This window comes from Saimiri boliviensis, chromosome 1 (assembly GCF_048565385.1).
Source record: "Saimiri boliviensis isolate mSaiBol1 chromosome 1, mSaiBol1.pri, whole genome shotgun sequence".
In the NCBI taxonomy this organism is placed as follows: domain Eukaryota; kingdom Metazoa; phylum Chordata; class Mammalia; order Primates; family Cebidae; genus Saimiri; species Saimiri boliviensis.
The window spans coordinates 24734625-24753815 of NC_133449.1; the positions used below are offsets into that span (position 1 = coordinate 24734625).

The 19191-nt window shown below is 52.3% G+C and overlaps 1 protein-coding gene across 9 annotated transcripts in view; it reads right to left on the reverse strand.

Moving 5' to 3' along the window:
• Positions 1-400: 400 nt before the first annotated feature.
• DNMT3A (DNA methyltransferase 3 alpha) overlaps positions 401-19191 on the reverse strand; it is a 119413-nt gene continuing 100622 nt past the window's right edge. For all 9 annotated transcript variants that reach the window (XM_003935264.4, XM_074394926.1, XM_039477382.2 and 6 more), the window contains 13 exons: positions 18853-19002; positions 18713-18757; positions 17954-18033; positions 17245-17357; positions 16784-16967; positions 16536-16620; positions 14235-14380; positions 13107-13197; positions 12771-12919; positions 11604-11689; positions 9461-9530; positions 8218-8336; positions 401-6942 (listed from right to left, as the gene is read on the reverse strand). In XM_003935264.4, coding sequence (XP_003935313.1) covers positions 6801-6942; positions 8218-8336; positions 9461-9530; positions 11604-11689; positions 12771-12919; positions 13107-13197; positions 14235-14380; positions 16536-16620; positions 16784-16967; positions 17245-17357; positions 17954-18033; positions 18713-18757; positions 18853-19002 — 1460 coding nt within the window. In that variant the 3' untranslated portion in view covers positions 401-6800. The remainder of the gene's footprint in view (positions 6943-8217; positions 8337-9460; positions 9531-11603; positions 11690-12770; positions 12920-13106; positions 13198-14234; positions 14381-16535; positions 16621-16783; positions 16968-17244; positions 17358-17953; positions 18034-18712; positions 18758-18852; positions 19003-19191) is intronic.

Genomic DNA, 19191 nt, shown 5'->3' on the forward strand with positions numbered 1-19191 from the left:
CCCAGCTATTCAGGAGGCTGAGGCAGGAAAATCGTTTGAACCCAGGTGGTGGAGGCTGCAGTGAGCCAAGACTGCATCATTGCACTCCAGCCTGGGCAACAAGAGCGAAACTCCGTCTCTAAATTAATAACTTCTGTTGCTCAGCCCAGAGCTGAATTTACTTTCCAAGCAACCCTGTCTCACCATAACTTATTTTTTCAGCTTCCAGTCAACCAAACTCTTTCCTGTACCCAGGGGACAGCCCCATTTACTAATCTGATGCTCATGCAGGTGATGTGCTTTAGGGAGGCCCTGCCTCATCGGGGCCAGACGCTAGCACCTCTCCACTTAGGTACTTGAGCCCCCTGGAGGAGGCTGTGAACAGTCATGGCAGGGAAAAGAGACGCGAGACAAAAGGACATTATTACGGTGCTTTTCCGTTTTTCTTTTTGCACAAAAACAGTCCATTTATTCAAGTGTTCTCCAGCACAAGTACATTAGAAAGGAGCTTTATTATATTCTTCTGGGCACAAAAAAAAAATGTGATGAAGGCGGAACTGACAGACTTTCTACATCTGTTGTACGCATTGACCTCTTTAATTATTTCATAAACAGCTATGTCACGAGCATCACTTACACAGAGATACAACAGGACACCAGGTGGGTGGGGCAGGGACCCGTTCGGGCCCCACTCATCCCTCCCTGGATGTCCTAGAACCAGACTGTGAAATGTACATTATTATTGTCAATAAATAGAGAAGCAACCCTAAAAAAAAAAAAAAAAAAACAAAAACAAACAAACAAAAAAAAACAACAAAAAAAAAAACACAGTGGTGAAAGGATGCTGGAACCAGGAAAAAAATAATAATAATAATAAAGGAAAAAAGAGGAACTTAAGAGAAAGGAAAGAGGGCTGGGGAGGGAAGGGCCTGGGAAGTCCTGCATTTAGCTGCGTGGAATGTGGAGTAAAAGTGCTCTGCCACCGGGGTCAAAGCGAAATCGTTTGTAACAGTAAAAGTTATTACCAAATCAGCTACGGAGTTTATTCTTCAGTATGAATACATGATTTCCCACAAATAAGTAAGCACCCGCTACTTCAATGCCTCAGCTAAAACACATGAAATCGCTCATTTAGTTTTCAAGTACAAAGTTAAAATGCCTTTTTAATAATAATATATCAGAGTAAAATAATAGTCTCTTTTAAACTCCACTACAAGAAAACAAAACAAACAGTCATTGTCCAGACAGCAGACTTAATTTAACAATATATATTTTTAATAAAATGTTTTAGCACCTTGTTGAGTCACCTCCTCCCTCTGCGTATTCTAAGGAATTTCAGCATTTTTGTTGTCTGTTGAATTCTAGGGCTGTGCAACCAGATCGGTCTGTGAAGTGAAATGGGACCAGGGGACTTTAGACCGCTGCTCATGTTCTCAGGCACAGGGGTGGAGGCCGCTAGGCTGGGGCTGGGGCCGCCACCCTTCTCACCCCACCAGTGGAGCTGAGCCAGGGAGCTTTCCAGTTAACGGGAGTTTCGGGAGTCCCGGGCCCTCTGGTGGGGGAAGTGAGTAAGTCACCACCAGCAAAGGGATCTTCTGTCCTTGTCCTCCCTACTCGCTTTTCTCCCCCTACCCCCAAAACTCTGCTGCCTCGGGTCAGAGACAGGTCACCCACCAAAGGCCCACCTTATATGGGTCTCAGAAACACAGAGACAAGGCTCCCCAACTCAGTCCCCAAAGACCCTGGCCTGCCTTTACCAAAACGTAAAGACTGCAGAGCTCCCGCTACAACAGCAGAGTCCATCCTCTCATCCCTTCCCTCTCCTGGTCTTCCTGACCCCAGCACAGGGCCTGGTGAGGAGGCGGCTGACACCTTCCCTAATCGTGGCTCAGCAGGGCACAGCCAGAAAGGCCATCTTAGCTCCAGGCCATCCCTCCATAACACCTTTTCCACCCCCGGGGTTGGGAGCGGGAGGTTTTGGCTGCTTCCTGCCAAAGAGGCAAGACTCCTGGAAGACAACTCCAGGGGGGCCCTCTAGGCTCCCGCGCCGAAGCAGGCAGCCTGGAGAATGCACATCGACAAACTCAGATTATTCACCTCCCGGCACCAAAACAGGGGCCTGGCTAGAAACTCGGTTCCCACCAGAATCTTGGCTCTGCCACGCTCCCGACCAAAGCAAGCAAGCGGCCCCTCTTCAGGGCACAATGCCAGGCAGCACCCCTCCCTGCCCTGGCCCTAAGCCCGCAGCTTGAGGGGGCTCCTAAAAGCAACAGCTCTGAAAGACACTTGGAGCCGCTGCAATTCTGCACCAAGCAGCATAGAGACAGGAACTCAAAACTGCCTCCCAAATCTACTGTATTTATATAAGCAAAACTATGAAATGAATGACTGCAGTTTTCCTAGAGGAACATCTCCCAGATGGCTCTGCTGCAATATTCCTTCTGCTAGAGAAGGGAGCGACTTCCCCAGAGTCACCATGGCCTCGTGGCCAATTATCGGGAGGCGAGGGGAGCCAAGCCCTGTGAGACCCTTTCGGTGTCAGCCTGCCTTCCTGCCGGGCTGCCTGCCCCAATCCTTGCAACGCGCCAAAACTCACACGCGCATCCCTACCAGCCAATCATACCCAAGCCCGTTTCAAAAGCTAACAGGTCGCAGATGCTGTCTTGGAAAGTTTGCTTTCCAATAGGATGTTCAATAGCAAGAAGTCTCTGGGGCTTAGACAGAAAAGGCGAGCAACAGATTCACGTCATCATCTGTGGACTGCAGACCCCTGCTAGTGCCCACCTGCGGCCCCCCAGGCTGCCTGTTCACTGTCCTGTCAGTCCCTTGGGGTGGGGATTAGCACCAGCCACCTGCTGGAAACCAGCTTCCTGCTCAGGCAGGAGGCCAAGGGCTGTGTCCCCAGTACTAGCACCTGGCTACCTCCCCCAGGCAAGAGCCACGGATCTCTCTGGCATCATGCTCCACCTGGCACCTGCAGGGGGGAAGCTGCCATCTTCAACCCCCAGGACCCTTGTTTCTAAGGGGGAAATGGGCCTGATCTTTGGAGAGAAAATTCCACAGGGAATATGCCTGGCAATTTTCCCTAGGCCCTCTTGGTTGCCCTACTCCACCGCCTCTAACCTCTGCCTTATCTACAGCCTGCTGAAGCAAAGCGTCCCTTGGAAGGTGACCCAATACCTGTCCCCAGAGGCCCCAGGGTTGCAGTGGATTAAGTACGTCTCAGCTTAGCCAAGTTGGCACCATCCCAAAGCCCCCACACTCTCCCCCGAGTTCTACTGTGAGACCAAGACCACAGGCTGGGCTGGAAGAAAAGCTGGTGATTGTTAACTCTTGTCCTTGCAAGGGGGGCCCACAACCTTTGGGGCATCTGATCCATTCTAGGGCCTAGTCAAGTGGCTAGACCTGGAGGAACAAGTGCTCTCAAGCTGTCAGCCATAAGGGCTCCTCTGTGCTCAGCACTCCCTCCTGGAGCAAGCCGGCCCACAGGCATCCCCCGGGCTTGCCATGCCCTTGGCTACCAAGTCTCTTTCCAAGTCCCCACACCAATCCCTTGGGTGGAGCACCAGGCCCAGCTCCGGTGGAGCTCAGGCCACTGGGAAAGGCTAGCTCTGTCACTAAACAGTGGCTTTGGAGAGCCTGAAGTGTTAGATGACTCCGTCCTGATCCTGGGAGCCGGGAAGACCTTAGCCAACAGCCGGCGGGGGAGGGAGCACCTTGGACTGCATGAGGCAGCCCCTCCTCCCCCAGCCCTCCTGGAGTGGCACTGGTGGACTCCAGGCCTGAAGGACGGAGCCCCCGCTGGAGCAAGGAGGGGCTGGGCGAGCACCACAGTTAGCACAGGGACTCTAAAGAGGGGGCAGAGGCTCCCTTCCTCGCTGCTCCAGCCCCACAGGGGCCCAGTCACCACCTGTCAGAGGTGACAGGAAGCAACTGGGCGTGATCTTAAACACCAATCTGTCAAGGAGACAGTAGATTGGGGTCCAGGACCAAGCACCCCAAAAAGGAGTGAGACCGGCCACCAGCTGTGCGAATTTACTCCTGAGTAATGAGCAGGGTGTCAAAGCCTTGGTTTGGTTGTCACTAATTACTAATTTGGTTTAGTCAATAGGTAAGGTTCACTGTCCCATTTTTTTTTTTCCCCAATAAAAGCCCCCTGGCCAAAGACAGACCTGGATGTCAATTTGATTTTAGTTGGGGGAGAATAGGTAGGGGGAGTTGAGGGCTGACTTTACTGGTGCCTAGAGTTGCAGGTCAGTATCACAGGTTGCTAACAGAAGAATCTTTTGACATCACCAGGGGCAAAAGAGATAGAACACTACCTGCTAGAGGAGAGCACCTGCTGAAATAAAACCTCCTCCTTTTCCTGCCTTCAGCACCTAGCAACTTCTGGGATTGACAGTCTACCTGCAATCAGGGCAACAGAGGTAAATAGCTGCACGGGCTGACTCCACAAAGTCCTGAACCCTGGGAGAAGAGTGCTGGGACCTCCCTGGCGTGTGTGAGAGTGCATTCGTTATGCATCAGTACAGAAATATGCTCCTGTGTATGCGTGCGAGATTGATTGGTGTGGGGTTTATGTCTGCAGTGGGGACCGAGGCTCAGCACACTGAGCCCGCTTCCCCCACTCCCCACCCCATAATATTTCTTATACATGACCCTATGTATTTATAGAGCGCCTATCACCGTAGGCCCCATCTTTCTAGGGACGTGGACTTGGGGCCATGTGCTTGCCGACACACCTCCCAGCTCTGCCAGTCCCAGGAGGTGCCATTCCCCCCTCCCATTATAAAATATATATCTCTATATGCCACATATCTACACCCCATCTACCCAGGCAAGCACCTGCCCGTCGGGCCCTCACCCTGGAGCCAACAACGCCGTCCCTTCCTACTGCCGACGCCAGGCCGCCTGCCTTGTAGGAGGCAGAACCAAGTGCCGAGCACTGGGGGCTCCGGGTGCTGCTGACTCGAGGTAAGAGCACAGCTATCATCAGACCGAGTACTAGAAAAGAAACACACACCACTCCAACCACACATACAAGGAGAGAGACGGCCGGTCCTCCCTCCAGCCCTGACACACCCGACTCAAGAGGAGGGGAAGTAGAAGAGAAGAGTGACGAGCCCGGAAGGCAGGCCTCGGGGACCCCCTGGCCGCCCAGCTGTCACCATGCCCAGTGGCCCACCTGGCCCGAGGGGTGGGAGCCAGGGCACCAGAGCCACCGCTAACTCAGAAGCACCCTGCTCCCGCACCTTGGTTTGAAACCTAAAGGGAAGGGTGTTGGGTTTTTGTTTTCTTAAAGAAAATCTCAAAACAAACATAATTATAACCAGAACCATAAGAATAATTATAATAAAAGGTGTCATCAGCCTCCCAGTATAAAACTGCAGCCTTTGGAGATGACCAAAAACATCACATTCCAGGGGCCAGGAGCCGCCTTGTGCACAGAGGGGTGGATGGTGGGGGCCTCATAAAAGAACACACAAAAGGCGACTTAGACAGGAAAGCACCAGTACGTTTTGTATGTTTTTTTATTTGCTCCAGGTGGGGTTTTGACTGTCACTTTCCCACACTCTGGATTAGTTCTGATCCCACCACAAGGAGCCCTCGAATCGGCTAAAGTGAGAAATTGGGCCTGAAGACTCCGTACCCTGCCAGGTTGCCGAGGGAGTCTCCTTTTAGAAAAAAATCAAAAGGTTATTGCATGAGTCTGGATGAATTCCACTCTCAGCTGTCCACGGTCCCGACCACCTCATCTAACCCCCTTTTTGGCACGGAGAAACGGGAGAACACGGCTCCCGGGTTCTCCTCCTTCACTCTGTGGCAAACCAAGGGGAAGAGCCCACCGTGAGAATGCACCATCTGCAAGCTGTCTCCCTTCCTCCATCCTTGGTGAAACCCTTTGCGCAGAAGGCCACGTGGAAGCTGATGTTTTTACTCATCTCGCTGTTTGAAAGCACCATTGTGAAGTCGGGTTGTACAGTAGTTAACAGTACCTTTTATATATATATCTCATATCTATCATATATATATAAACTGTAAACAAGAGGTAACAGCGGCTTCTAGAAACTGATTTTCTTCAAGGTTTCCTGTGTGGTAGGCACCTGAAATACTGTAGAAAAGTGTCTTGTGTGGTGTTCTCGTCTCCCTGCTGCTAACTGGGTTCTGTTTTGCGTGACCAGGAATGGTGCGGGCACGACAGCTCAGTGGCTGGGAGGGAATGCGGCCGCCTGAGTGTCTCTCTCTGTCCGTCCCCTGCTTGTGCTCCTATCTGATCAGGCTAGAGACAAAAAAAGATATATAGTAAAAAAACAAAACAAAACAAAACAAAACAACAAAAAAAAAAACCCAATATATAGATTTCTATAGAATTTCCTTTTTTCCTCTCTCCCACCTTTCCTCTGCAAGGTATTGTTACTATTTTTTGTTACTGGTTTTTGCTGAAATAACCTTGTTTCAGTCACAGCAAGAAACAAAACCCAAACAAACAGAAAACCCCTCTGAAAAGAGTAGAAAACAAAAGGTCTGATCGGGAAAAAAAAAAAAAAAAGGAGCGGGAGGGGGAGGAAGGGGAGGGAGCTTGGTTTTGTTTTTAAATAGGACTGAAGAATAACATTGAAAAATCAGGAGATGATGTCCAACCCTTTTCGCAAGGCAAAGCCCTCCGGTATTTCCGCCTCTGTGGTTTTTGTTTTAAATTCCTTTTTCTCTTCTGGGTGCTGATACTTCTCTCCATCCTCACGTTCTCGGTGTTTTATTATGTTTTGTGTTTTTTTGTTTGTTTAGCTTTGTGTCGCTACCTCAGTTTGCCCCCATGTCCCTTACACACACGCAAAATACTCCTTCAGCGGAGCGAAGAGGTGGCGGATGACTGGCACGCTCCATGACCGGCCCAGCAGTCTCTGCCTCGCCAAGCGGCTCATGTTGGAGACGTCAGTATAGTGGACAGGGAAACCAAATACCCTGGAGGAGAGAAGGCAAAGAGGGCAGGGTGAGTGCTGGCGGGACAAGGCTGCTCGGAAGCCATCTAACCACACAGCAGGACCCAGAGGACCAGCAGCCGCCCAGAGCAGGGACAGGGCACTCACACCCACCAACTCCTGATGCATGCTTAGTTCTGCCAAATCTTCTGTCCTTTATAAACAACCCAGCACTTGGATCGCCAATCGTGATTGGCAGGCACTGTGCTGGTTTCTGTGGCCTTAGAGATAGTAAGGTCGTCACTGCCTAGAGTTTCACAACCCAGCAAAAACAAGATAATTTTGAACAATCCTGCAGAAATACCTCCAGGACACATTCTCCAGTTCCCCTCTCCTCCAGGGCTAGCTCCACAGCACACACCTTGAATCTGCAGGTCATGAACACACAGCCCTAGCATCCTGCCCACGGAGAGGAGCGAAGGCAAAAGAGGAGCTGAACGCCACCCCGACTTCAGAAGCGGAAGGATTTCCTGTTTGCTTTGGTTGTTTGTGTAAATGGTCTCTTTGTCTGTCTAAATCCTAGTTATACTCAGAGAACAAGAAGGTCATCCAGCCCTGAGAGTCCTGTTTGCACCAAATCAGGGTGGGGAGGCTGTACGGTCTGCCTGACCCTATGCTGGCTTGGTTTACAAAACACCTACAAAATTGGCACCACAAGTTCAGGAAGGTCCTGCCGCTGCAGCATTTCCTTGGGAATCAGCAGGGTCTCTGAGAGACAAGGCACCATGGGATTCCTAGACTCCTCTTTTTTTTCCTTTGAGATGGAGTCTCTCTCTGTTGCCCAGGCTGCAGTACAGTCATGTGGTCTCAGGTCACTGAAACCTCCACCTCCCAGGTTCAAGTGATTCTCCTGCCTCAGCTTCCTGAGTAGCTGGGACTACAGGCGCACAATACTACCATGCCAGGTTAATTTTTGTATTTTCAGTAGAGATGGGGTTTCACCATGTTGGCCAAGCAGGTCTCAAACTCCTGACCTCAGGTGATCCGCCTGCCTCCCAAAGTGCTGGGATTACACGAATGAGCCACTGCACCCGGCCCCTGGACTCCTTTTACTTTGGACCAGCCTTACAATACACAGGAGCCTGGCTGGCCAGGAGTCCACCCCCGGAGTCTGCCATGTTGGGAAATGCTTGATAAAACCCACTGTTCCCAGGGCATTTGTGGAAAAATAGCCAGGTGGGAAAGGCAGAGGACCCCTCCAGCAAGCACGGCAACCAGAACACCCCATGCCACAGCCGGACCCGCACAACTCAGGTACCTTTCCATTTCAGTGCACCATAGGATGTCCTCTTTCTCATTCATGAAGACGGGGAAATGCTGGTCTTTGCCTTGCTTTATGGAGTTTGACCTCGTAGTAATGGTCCTCACTTTGCTGAACTAGAAGATGAAGAGAAGAGAGGACTGAGCACGAATTCATTCACCAGCCAACGCTGATCATGCATCTACCAAGTATGCCAGGTACTCGCCAACCCTGACAGGGTCTGGTCCTCCCGGGGCCTGGGTATGGCTCTGAGAGAGCAGAGTTCACCAGGCAAGGAGCCTCCGCATACCCCACAGCCCCACTTTTCATCCTGCTTGGAGGTCATCTGGCCAACTGTAGTCAGATCCATCTAGCCACAGATTTTTTTTTTTTTCTTTTTTTGAGATGTAATCTCGCTCTGTCACCTAGGCTGTAGAGCAGTGATTGAATCTCAGCTCACTGCAACTTCCGCCTCCTGGGTTCAAGGGATTCTCGTGCCTCAGACTCCCGAGTATCTGGGACTACAGGTGCATGCTACCACGCCCAGCTAATTTTTGTATTTTTAGTGGAGATAGGGTTTCACCATGTTGGCCAGGCTGGTCTCAAACTCCTGACCTCAGGTGATCTGCTTGCCTCAGCCTCCCACAGTGCTGTGATTATGGGCGTGAGCCATTGCGCCCAGCCTAGCCACAGACTTTAGAAGTAGAAGCCGTAGCCACTATACCTTCCAAGTCTTCTAAAGAATTAGCTCTTTCAGAGGTGGAGTAACTTGTAGGCTAAAGGATGCCAAGTTACTGAGGGGCTCAAAGATGCCCTCTGAACTGCCAATGGTTCTGAATGCTGGAACCTGCTGACACAGAACCCAATACCTCAGGTACTCACTCCAGGGGATTCCAGCCACAGAGAGAAATGGAGCTTCCATATCATGGGAGCCTGCTCTGATTTCAAGGCTTCTGCAATAGGTTTTGGCCAAAAAATTTTAAAAATGAAAAACAAGCCACAGCAAGTCCAGGTCTTGGTAAAGACTCCTCAGTGTCTATTGGGGGCGGTGGGTGACACTCACCAGGGAGGAAGGGCTGAAGGCCAGCAGCCCCAGGCCCTCCTCTGGCTGCCCCGCTGCATGACCCTGCACTGGCTCCTAAATTGCATTCTCCAGACTAGCTGGAGGTGCAGGCAGGACATGGCCCTGGCCACCGCTCCACTTCTTCCTGCCCTTCCTTCTCCCTGCCCCCCAGCAGAGGTCCTGGCCGCTGGAGCTGACCTTGGCTATCCTTCCATGCTCCAGACACTCCTGCAGCTCCAGCTTATCATTCACAGTGGATGCCAACGGCCTAGGAGGCAGAAGAGAGACGGTAACAACAGCGACCTGGAGGACAGCGGGAAGGCCCCCAGCCACATGACCCCCTCCCTCCCCCAGCAGCCACTAATTCACAGGGTTATAAGAGTCCCTTTCCCCAAATCATGTACACACGTCGTAACTCTCTTCAAACTCCCCGCAAACACACCAACACACTGCAGCCATCCACAAGCACAAATCCACCAAGCATTCATCCGTAGAGGTAAATTCTAAAGTGGTCTCAAACTACGAATAGGCAGATAACACCTAGCAGAAGAGGGAAAAAAGCACAGCTATCTTTACGTCAGTTAGTTTAAAATACACTGAGCTTCAAGCATCCTACTGCAAGGTAAGCTTTGGGGGTGACAATGTTCTGAATCTTGATTTGTGGTGATTGTTACATGGGTGTGTCCACTGGATGAGATTCATTAAGCCACAAGTCTTAAACGTACAGTTTTAAAAGAGTTAAATTCTGGGCCAGGCGCAGTGGCTCAAGCCTGTAATCCCAGCCCTTTGGGAGGCCAAGGCAGGCAATCACCTGAGGTCAGGAGTTCAAGACCATCCTCGCCAACATGGTGAAACCCAATCTCTACTAACAATAGAAAAATTAGCCAGGTGTGGTGGCAGGTGCCTGTAATCCCAGCTACTCAGGAGGCTGAGGCAGGAGAATCGCTTGAACCTGGGAGGCAGAGGCTGCAGTGAGCCAAGATCACACCTTTGCACTCCAGCCTGGGTGACAGAGCAAGACTCCGTCTCAAAAAAAAATACTTAAATTCTGCAGTTCACTGAAGACCAAAATTCTGACATTAAACACATCACTTCTCAGGGTGCAGGCTGTCCCCTTCAACGCTGACCTCTTCTGACAGGTAAGGATATTTAAGGAAGGTTTCCCTAAGCACTGGCTCCAGGAACTCAGTGAGGGAACCATGGGGGCCAGCAGTCAAGTCAGGCACTCAACAGGCGACCCAACTGTTTACACATGCACCGTCCAGTCGGCCCTGCGTGCAGGACCTCTGCTCCTCCTAGAAGCTCGGAGTTCAGTATTTTAGAAATGAAAGAAGCAGGCGAGAAATCCCCCAGGACCAAGGTCTGTCAGGAGACACTAAGTGGCTCCATGAAAATACTGGGCCCTGTTAGCCCATCTATTTCCAATATACACATGTATCTCGGGAACTCTCAGGGGACAGTTTCAGGTCAGCTGCGCCAATGCCCCATCTCCTTCCCCTCAACAAATCCTCGACAGCAACTTTACCAAACACGTATGAGATGGGAAAGGTCCTACAACCTCATGGGAATAGAAAGGACGGAGACTATTTGACTGAGGCCAGGTGAAATGATGTCTCCTAGTTATACCAAGTAGCAGACCAAGGAGGTTTATCACCCATGACTCCAAACACTCTGGAAAACACTTCCCTCCACAATGGACAGGGACTGAGTGGTTCTCAGTGTGCTTCTGAATTGCCAACTCTGGACAATTTCTTTCGCCTCAAAAGCCTTTTTATAATGCCAGTTTTACACCTGAGAAATGAATTTTCTTCACTCCTGGATATTAAAATCTTTATCTGTGTAATCTAACTGAAGAAAATCTCTCAAAGAAAGGACCTGAAGCCAACGAAGTGTGTGATTAGGAAAATTAAGCAGAACCCTGAATTCACATGCAGCCGTCGCAAGATTCCCTCTCTTGGAACAGGCTATGGCCATGACTCCCCTTCTCAGTCCTAAAGCCATGCTCCATGGCTTTGCCTCAGGAGAATCTAAGCATCAGAGGGCTCGGGACACATCACCAATGTCGGAAAACCAACTACCTAACTCGGCAGCACACGTCTCTTTCGTATAGAGAGTGATTTTAAAAGTCCTGCTTTAAGACCACTAGTTTTTGGTTTCAGACAAGTATTTTCCATACCCTGACTCTTCTTCCTCAAGGAAAAGGAAATAACCCGGCAGAGCAGCTAGCCATTCGGCAGAGGCTGGCCGGAGAGGGCCTGGCTCAGTGACCCCTCCACAACCGTGGGCCATCCCATCTGCAGTCCCAGCCCACAGCCCCCCAGGCCCAGGAGCTCTCACCAACCTGTTCATACCGGGAAGGTTACCCCAGAAGTAGCGGGCCCTGTGTGCAGCTGACACTTCTTTGGCATCAATCATCACAGGGTTGGACTACAAAACAGGAGATGGTTTGAAGATGAGCCAAGGAGGAAGACGAAACAGCGCCGGCATGCTGTAGTGTCGAGCCTGAAAGCCTCAAAGGCTCTTACTTCTCTCTCAGGAGCCACTCACTGGGCTAGCCTGCAGCCTCCAGGAGAAGCTGGAATTACACCTAGCCACATTCTACAAGCTGTCACCGAACATTCTACATCAGCATTGTCCAAATGAACTTCTTTCATGGTGGGGATGTCCTCTATTTACACTGTTCAATTCAGTGGCCACTAGCCCACTAGTACAGGTGGCTATTTTGTACCTAAAATGAGACGAGTGTGATTGTGGAGCCAAATGGCTAATGCTAATATAAATAGCTGCATGTGGCTGGTGGCTACCATATTGGACAGTGCAGCTCCAGACTACCCAGAGGCTGGGAGAACACAGGCTCCAGCGAGTGTGGGTGGGTTTACCATGAGCCCCGATTGTAACTCAGACACAGGCCTGCTCTCACTTACAGTCAGAACACCAGCTCGCAGTGTGACCCACTCCCAAGACTCAGGAGCACAAGTGGGCTCACGCTCCCAGACGGGCCACCCTAAGCATGCCTCTGGCAGCAGAAGCTCTCTGTGCATGGCTCAGACTTGGCTCAGGGTTAAACTGGGACTCACATGAGGAGGAATGAAAACTCAGCTAAGTCCTGCTTGCTTCTCAGGTGCCATGTCATGGGACCAGGAGTGAGGACAGGCCCTGCTTGCTCAGGGAAAACCGATTTTTGTCCTCTCAAAGGTCCTAGTGTGAACAGACACCACACAGAATGCCCAGCCCCAGGAGTCAGGCACCCCACCCAATTCGGTGACAGGTCTTTCAACCCTGGAGGGCTACACCCACCTCTTGGAGTGAGACCACTGGTTCTTTCTGAGGTGGGCCTCTAACTCTGCTTCCTCCCTTTCAATCCAGAAAGCCTGGGGCTTCCCACAGGCCCCTTGCAAAGCAGAATTCACCAGTCCCCAGCTCCACAATGCAGATAAGACAGGGATGGAGCAGCAGGCCAAGGTAGAAGCCATTAGTGAGCTGGCCAAACCAAGGTTGCTGGCTATACCTCGAGAAATCGTGAGATGTCCCTCTTGTCACTAACGCCCATGGCCACCACATTCTCAAAGAGCCAGAAGAAGGGGCGGTCATCTCCCTCCTTGGGCCGCGCATCATGCAGGAGGCGGTAGAACTCAAAGAAGAGCCGGCCAGTGCCCTCTGAGAGGTCGGAAGAGAAAGCCATCAGCTGGGGCTGCCTGCACAGACAGTGGTGTGGCTTGGGCACAGGGAGGGCATGGGAAGACAGGGTCATCGGGAATAGCTGTCCCAGGGCAGAAATATCCAAGGAGGAAACCTATGTGCGGAAGCACCAGCTGAGAAGGTGGAGGGGAAGGATGGTACCTACCGTAGAGGCCCTTGCGAGCAGGGTTGACAATGGAGAGGTCATTGCAGGGACTGCCCCCAATCACAAGATCGAATGGGCCCCACTCCTGGATCTGGGAGGATAAAGGCAACGTGATGGGCCTGCTGTCCAGGGACAGAGGCAGACAGGAAGAAAGAGAAATGATCTGTGAACTTGGCAAAGAAGTCCTCTGACCCGAAAGAGAGGAGACCCGGCTGCTCTGCAGGCTCACGACCCTAACTGCAGCCACGGGTGAGTCCTAAACAAGAAGGGGACCAGATGGATCATCTCTCAGGCCAGTGGGGAAACCAGCATGCCCCAGACAGGCAGCACGGCCACCCAACGGGAAGACGACCCTAGTGGACGGCTGAGTCTGAAGGTACCCGGCGCGCTGAGTGTCTTAGGCAGGGTATCTGGGTCATGTGAATGCCCATCAAACGCCGTTCAGGACTCCAGAGGGCCTGCAGTCATGCTCAACAGAAGACCCTGCCAGAGCCTCTCAGATATGAAAGCTGGTAAAGCTATTTGCCAAAAGCACTGGGAAGGCAGGAACCGCTCTCTAATCCAAAGAGCTGTACTATAAAGGGCCCAGAAACCAGCCCAGGGAGGAGCCAGAGCCCAAGTAGGCAAGGCCTCAAATAGCTTTTTTTCTTTTTTTAAAGAGACAGAGTGTTGCTCTGCTGCCCAGGCTACAGTGCGGTGGTGTGATGCTAGCTCACTGCAGTCTTGACCTCTTGTGCTCAAGTAATCCTCCCGGCTCAGCCTCCCAAGTAGCTGGAACTACAGGGTTGTCCCACCATGCCTGGCTCTTTTTTCAATTTTTTGTAGAGAGAGGGTCTCACTATGTTGCCCAGGCTGGTCTTAAACCCCTGGCCACAAGGGATTCTCCCACCTGGGCCTCCTGAAGTGCCGGCATTATAGGCATGAGCCACCATGCCTAGCCCAAACCTCCATTTTAATTTGCCCTTTACCCTCTCAAGACAGAGGACAAATGGAAGATAAGGAGAAAAAGAGGCTGGGTCAACAGGTAAGAGGAAGAGAGCAAACAAAATGAAAAGAGGCAACGGCTGCCTCTAGGGGCCGAGTGTGCGGGGAGGGGAGGACAGGCTGCGCCCCACAGCACGGACATACATGCTTCTGTGTGACGCTGCGGACGTCCCCGACGTACATGATCTTCCCCTGGTGCCGCACCATGCCCACCGTGATGGAGTCCTCACACACCTCCGAGGCAATGTAGCGGTCCACCTGAATGCCCAAGTCCTTCAGCACCAGGAGCCCTGTGCCGGCCGGCAGACAGCACTGTTACTTGGAGCCATCTCCCTGGCACCCTGGTCCTGGCAGGTGAGCCTGCTGGCCAACAGGACCTGTGGGGTCAGCTGCAGGCCCAAGTCCTATCTTTTCCCTGAAGATGCCTTAAATTCTTTCCGGATCCAATTGGCGTATCCATAGTAAGGACATCGAGGCTCTGTCTCATGCCTCGCTTGGCCTATGTGGAAGGCAGTCAAAGCTGCGGAAAACTGACCCAAGAGTACAGGGTTCCAGGATCTAGGAAGAATCACATGACTTTTTGGGAGCCTTTACTGTCCTCCATCTACAGCTGGGTCCTTCCACACCCTCTTATCACCTCCTGCTACAATTCTACCCCACCCTTCGAGACTCAACCGAATGCTCCCTGCTCCACAAAGATTTCATCAATGCCCCACCCACCCTGGACTCGCTGCCCCATCTGCTGTGAGTCCCCAGCTCTGTGCATCCCTGCCTCCCCATCAGAGTGGCTTCCATTCCTCACTCAGTCCTCTCAGGAGTTGCAAAGCCTCTTCCAGAGGGAGGAGGCCTCCTCCATTGTGTTTTCCTCCCAGCTAACCACACTGATTTCCTTACCACGATCCCTCCCCCTCCAGAAATGCTGGCCAAACTGAGGCAAGGAAACAATCAGAGCAGACACCGAGAGGACCTCAGGAGAAACAGGGTATGGCACTGCTTCTGCTGCTCCAAACACATCCCCCCACCAAGGAGCTTTTAAAGCCTCCTGGAGTGTGACATGATTTAAGAAGGTCTCAAGGTTCCAGCCTGGGAAACAAAAAGCTGTAAATGAACCTCTCTAGGTTTAGAGAAGAGCAGCATGGAGCTGAGAACAGGAGACAAACATGTGGCCCAGGAAGCCACCCCTACGCTGCCCTCTAGCCAGGGTTCCTGGGTTGAGACCACCTATCTTCCCTCTGGCCAAAACAAAGACACCAATTCTAAGAAGAGCTGGGGAAACCCTTGGCTGGGGGGCAGGGCAGAGGGCTGGATGTGTCTTCACAACCACCTAGGATGCTTTTTGCAGTGTCCAGAGCCACATAAAGCAGACAATGCCTATAGGGTGACCCAGCATCTCCTAAAGGTTTTCCTAAGGAGGGAATGGTTGAAGTATACAAAGTTATTATATCAAGATGCTTGTCACAACACTGCTTATAATAATAAAAAAAATAGTAAATGACCTTATAGGAGTTCATTAAATAAATCACGACACTTCGACTCAAGTGAACCCTATGCAGCACTTACAAATAAAGAATGTAGCTTTAGCTGGGCATGGTGGCTCAAGTCTGTAATCCCAGCACTTTGGGAGGCTGAGGCAGGTGGATCACCTGAGGTCAGGGTTTGAGACCAGCCTGGCTAACATGGTGAAATCCCGTCTCTACTAAAAAATACAAAAATTAGCCAGAGGTGGTGGTACGTGCCTGTAATCCCAGTGCCTTGGGAGGTTGAGGCAGGAGAATTGCTTGAACCCAGGAGGCGGAGGTTGCAGTGAGTGGAGATTGCACCACTGCACTCCAGCCTGGGTGACAGAGCAAGACTGTCTCAAAAAGAAAAAAAAAAAAAAAAGAATGTAGCTTTATATTGTTTGCCATGAAAAAGCAGTCACAATAAATGCAAGGCAAGTTACGAAACCATGGGCATTCACTATCCACTTAATTTATCTATCTATGAATGTATGGTTACATAAACACATGCACAGAAAAGAATCCAAAAAGGACGTATGCCAAAATATTAATAAAAGGATAAAGGGTGATTTAAATAGCTTTCTTTAGATCTTGTGTATAATCAAAACACAAGAGAACTGTGTATGTTTCTGTCTTGCTGAGTCTGTCCTTCGAGGCTCTGTGAAATCTCTGTGAATCCGACTAATGATCACTCCATCCTCTGCTGCTGAGTCTTCACCACTAAGGGAAGTGCCCAGCACACAGGCTGCTTTCCCAGCTAGTCCACCTTTTTATTTTTGGTCAAATCTAACTCCATGGACTGCATACGTTTTCACTTCACACACGTTTCCTCTTTGGGGTGATATTTTAACAGCTATGAAGCTAACCATCATTTCGTTTTGCCCACACACATGGCTCCCCCATTCTGGTACAAGGTAGCCAGCACCTCTTGGGCCTGAGCCCTCACCTGTAGCAATTCCGTCAAAGAGAGACAGCACCCGGATGGGCTTCCTCTTCTCAGCTGGGACAGGTGGGTAAACCTTTGGGGGGTCCTAAGCAGTGAGCACAACATGTCAGGTGCACGCCCAGCCGTGTCCCATACTCCCACCCAGCGCTGACCCTCCAGCCAGGCTTCTAGACCCGCACATCCCGTGTGAAGCTCAGGCCCCACAACCAAGGCTCAGCCTAGGGAGCTCGAGACCACCCAGCACTCACAAATTCCTGGTCGTGGTTATTAGCGAAGAACATCTGGAGCCGGGAGGGCCAGTCGTCTCGCCGCCGCAGCAGCCCGTAGGTGCCCTTGTGCCCACACATGTAGCAGTTCCAGGGGTCTTCCTTAATGGCTGCCTGGGCAGCCCCCGGCCCCACCAAGAGGTCCACACATTCCACGCAAAAGCACCTGGAAGGAAACCCAGTAGCAGAGGGGACTCTCAGCCCTGGTCCAGGGAAGCCAAGCTCTGCTACCCGGAATGGAAAGACTGGGTCTGGAGCATGGCTATGGGGTTGGGAATAGGGGCTGAGGGTCTGTGGGGAGGGAAGGGGAGGGAAGCAGAGTCAGTGGAAGGAGGCCAGCATGGTTGGGGTTGGCGGTCTATGGGGAGGGGGACGAGTGAGCCGGGTGGGAGGGGAGAGAAGGGGGAAGGGAGGAGGGGGGAGGGGAGGGAGGCCAGCCTCACCTGCAGCAGTTGTTGTTCCCGCACATGAGCACCTCTCGGCCCCCGCAGCAGATGGTGCAGTAGGACTGATAGCCGTCGTCGTCATACTGGTATGCACACTCCAGAAAGCAGTTCTAGACAGCAGCGGGGAGGGTTAGAAACCACCAGGGCGGATCCCAGGACGGCCAGGACCAAGGCAGGCTCTGAACCCAGCCTTGCAGAACCTGACTCAGCCCTGGAGACAAGAGCCACCACCTCCCTAGCCAGGGTCAGCCCCAGCTGCAGATCTGGGAAGGCGAAACCAGGTCTGCCCATGCACCGCCATAGACAGAACCAAACAGCCTGAGAGCAAGGCCAGGCAAGGGCTGCAGCACCACCTTGGGCCTTCCTGTAGCTCTGGGCTTTTCTCCTGGGCTCCTGAGGGCATGGCAACCCTGCTACGCTCAGCCTGAGCAGGTCCCCGCCGCTCTGCCTCATCCCCACATCTGGGGACTAAAATGGGGCTCGAGAGATGACAAGAATTTTTCAGAGGAGAAAAATGAGAGCAAGTGAAAAGCCTGAAGCCCAAGGGCCCATGTCACAGGACTCTGCTTCCAGAGGAAGCTCTGAAGTCTATATCCACGCATACCAGGTGTCACCCCCATACATGCCCAGAAGTGGTGGGCACAGTCAGCCAGCAGGCCGAAGGTCCACCCTCAACGGCACCTCTCCTGGACAGGGGTGCCCCTACCTTGCAGTTTTGGCACATTCCTCCAATGAAGAGGGGGTGTTCCAGGGTGACGTTTAGACTTCCACAGGAGATGCAGATGTCTGGAAAGCAGAGCGAGGGGATGGAGTGAGTCCACCCAAGGGCCTCTCCCTCCCCGGGCTGGAACCCAGCACCAGACCAGCCACAAAAAAAGGGTGTGCCAGAGTGGAAGCCAGAAAAAGAGTCCAGGGTGTTCCATGGAAAACGGAGGCACTGTGGCCCCAGTCTCAGAAGGCACCACCTCAGAGCACCAATGCCACCATCCACGAACAGAGATGGAGTGACAGGAGGGCAGAAACCTGCTCATGAGACACAGCCCTGGCTCCAGTCTACTCCGGAGGGATTCCAGAGCCATCCTCAAGTCCTGCCCCTGCCCCAGTCCTCCCAGGCCCTGAGGGTCCTGAGCCAGCTCCACCAGCACTCGGTTGAGGGAGACAGACCAGGGATGACAACAGTGAGTAAAGGTGAAAGGCTGAAAGGTGACCGGCAGGCGAGTTACATCACATCCAAGAGGGGTGCCCTCCTCTGGTCACTGGGGAGTCCTAAACCCTGAAGACCAGCCCAGGCCATTGACAGGAGAGCAGGATTGGCACCAGGAAGATGGTGCGACAAGTGGGGTGGAGGTGGTGTGACACGCAGGACATCGCCCCTGGTCCCTGTCATTCAAACCTTCCTAAGTGCCTACGCTCCTCTGTCCCACACCATACTAGGAGCACTGGAGTTTCCAGGCGCCAAACTCACCCTCGATGTTCCGGCACTTCTGCCGCACCTCGTACACCAGCCGCTCTGCAAGGGGAGGAGAGCTGGCGTCAGAGGCCGTCATGCCGGATCCTCGGATGCAGGCCTCCCAGTGCCTCCCTCTCCAGAAGCAGGCCAACTACCTCTTGTGCGCTCATCGATGATCTCCTTGACCTTGGGCTTCTCTGTTGTGCTCTTCCGGGGCTTTTTGGCTGGTGGAGGTGGTGCGTAGGCAGCTGCCTCAGGTTCCACCCACATGTCCGTGTACACTTCTTTATAGGGATTCTTCTCCTCTGGAGCAGGAAAGCAGGGGCCAAGGTCAGTGACAGGTTGACAGGAAGCCCCGGCCCCTCCCCCCCCCTCCTTACAGGGAGGTGCAGCCTGCTCTCCAACTTGTTCCCACCTCCCAACTCTCTGGTTCCAGCCAGCCAAGGGTGAGCAGGTCACTCAAGTCCTGACCCTGGGTCAATGGAGACCCTGGC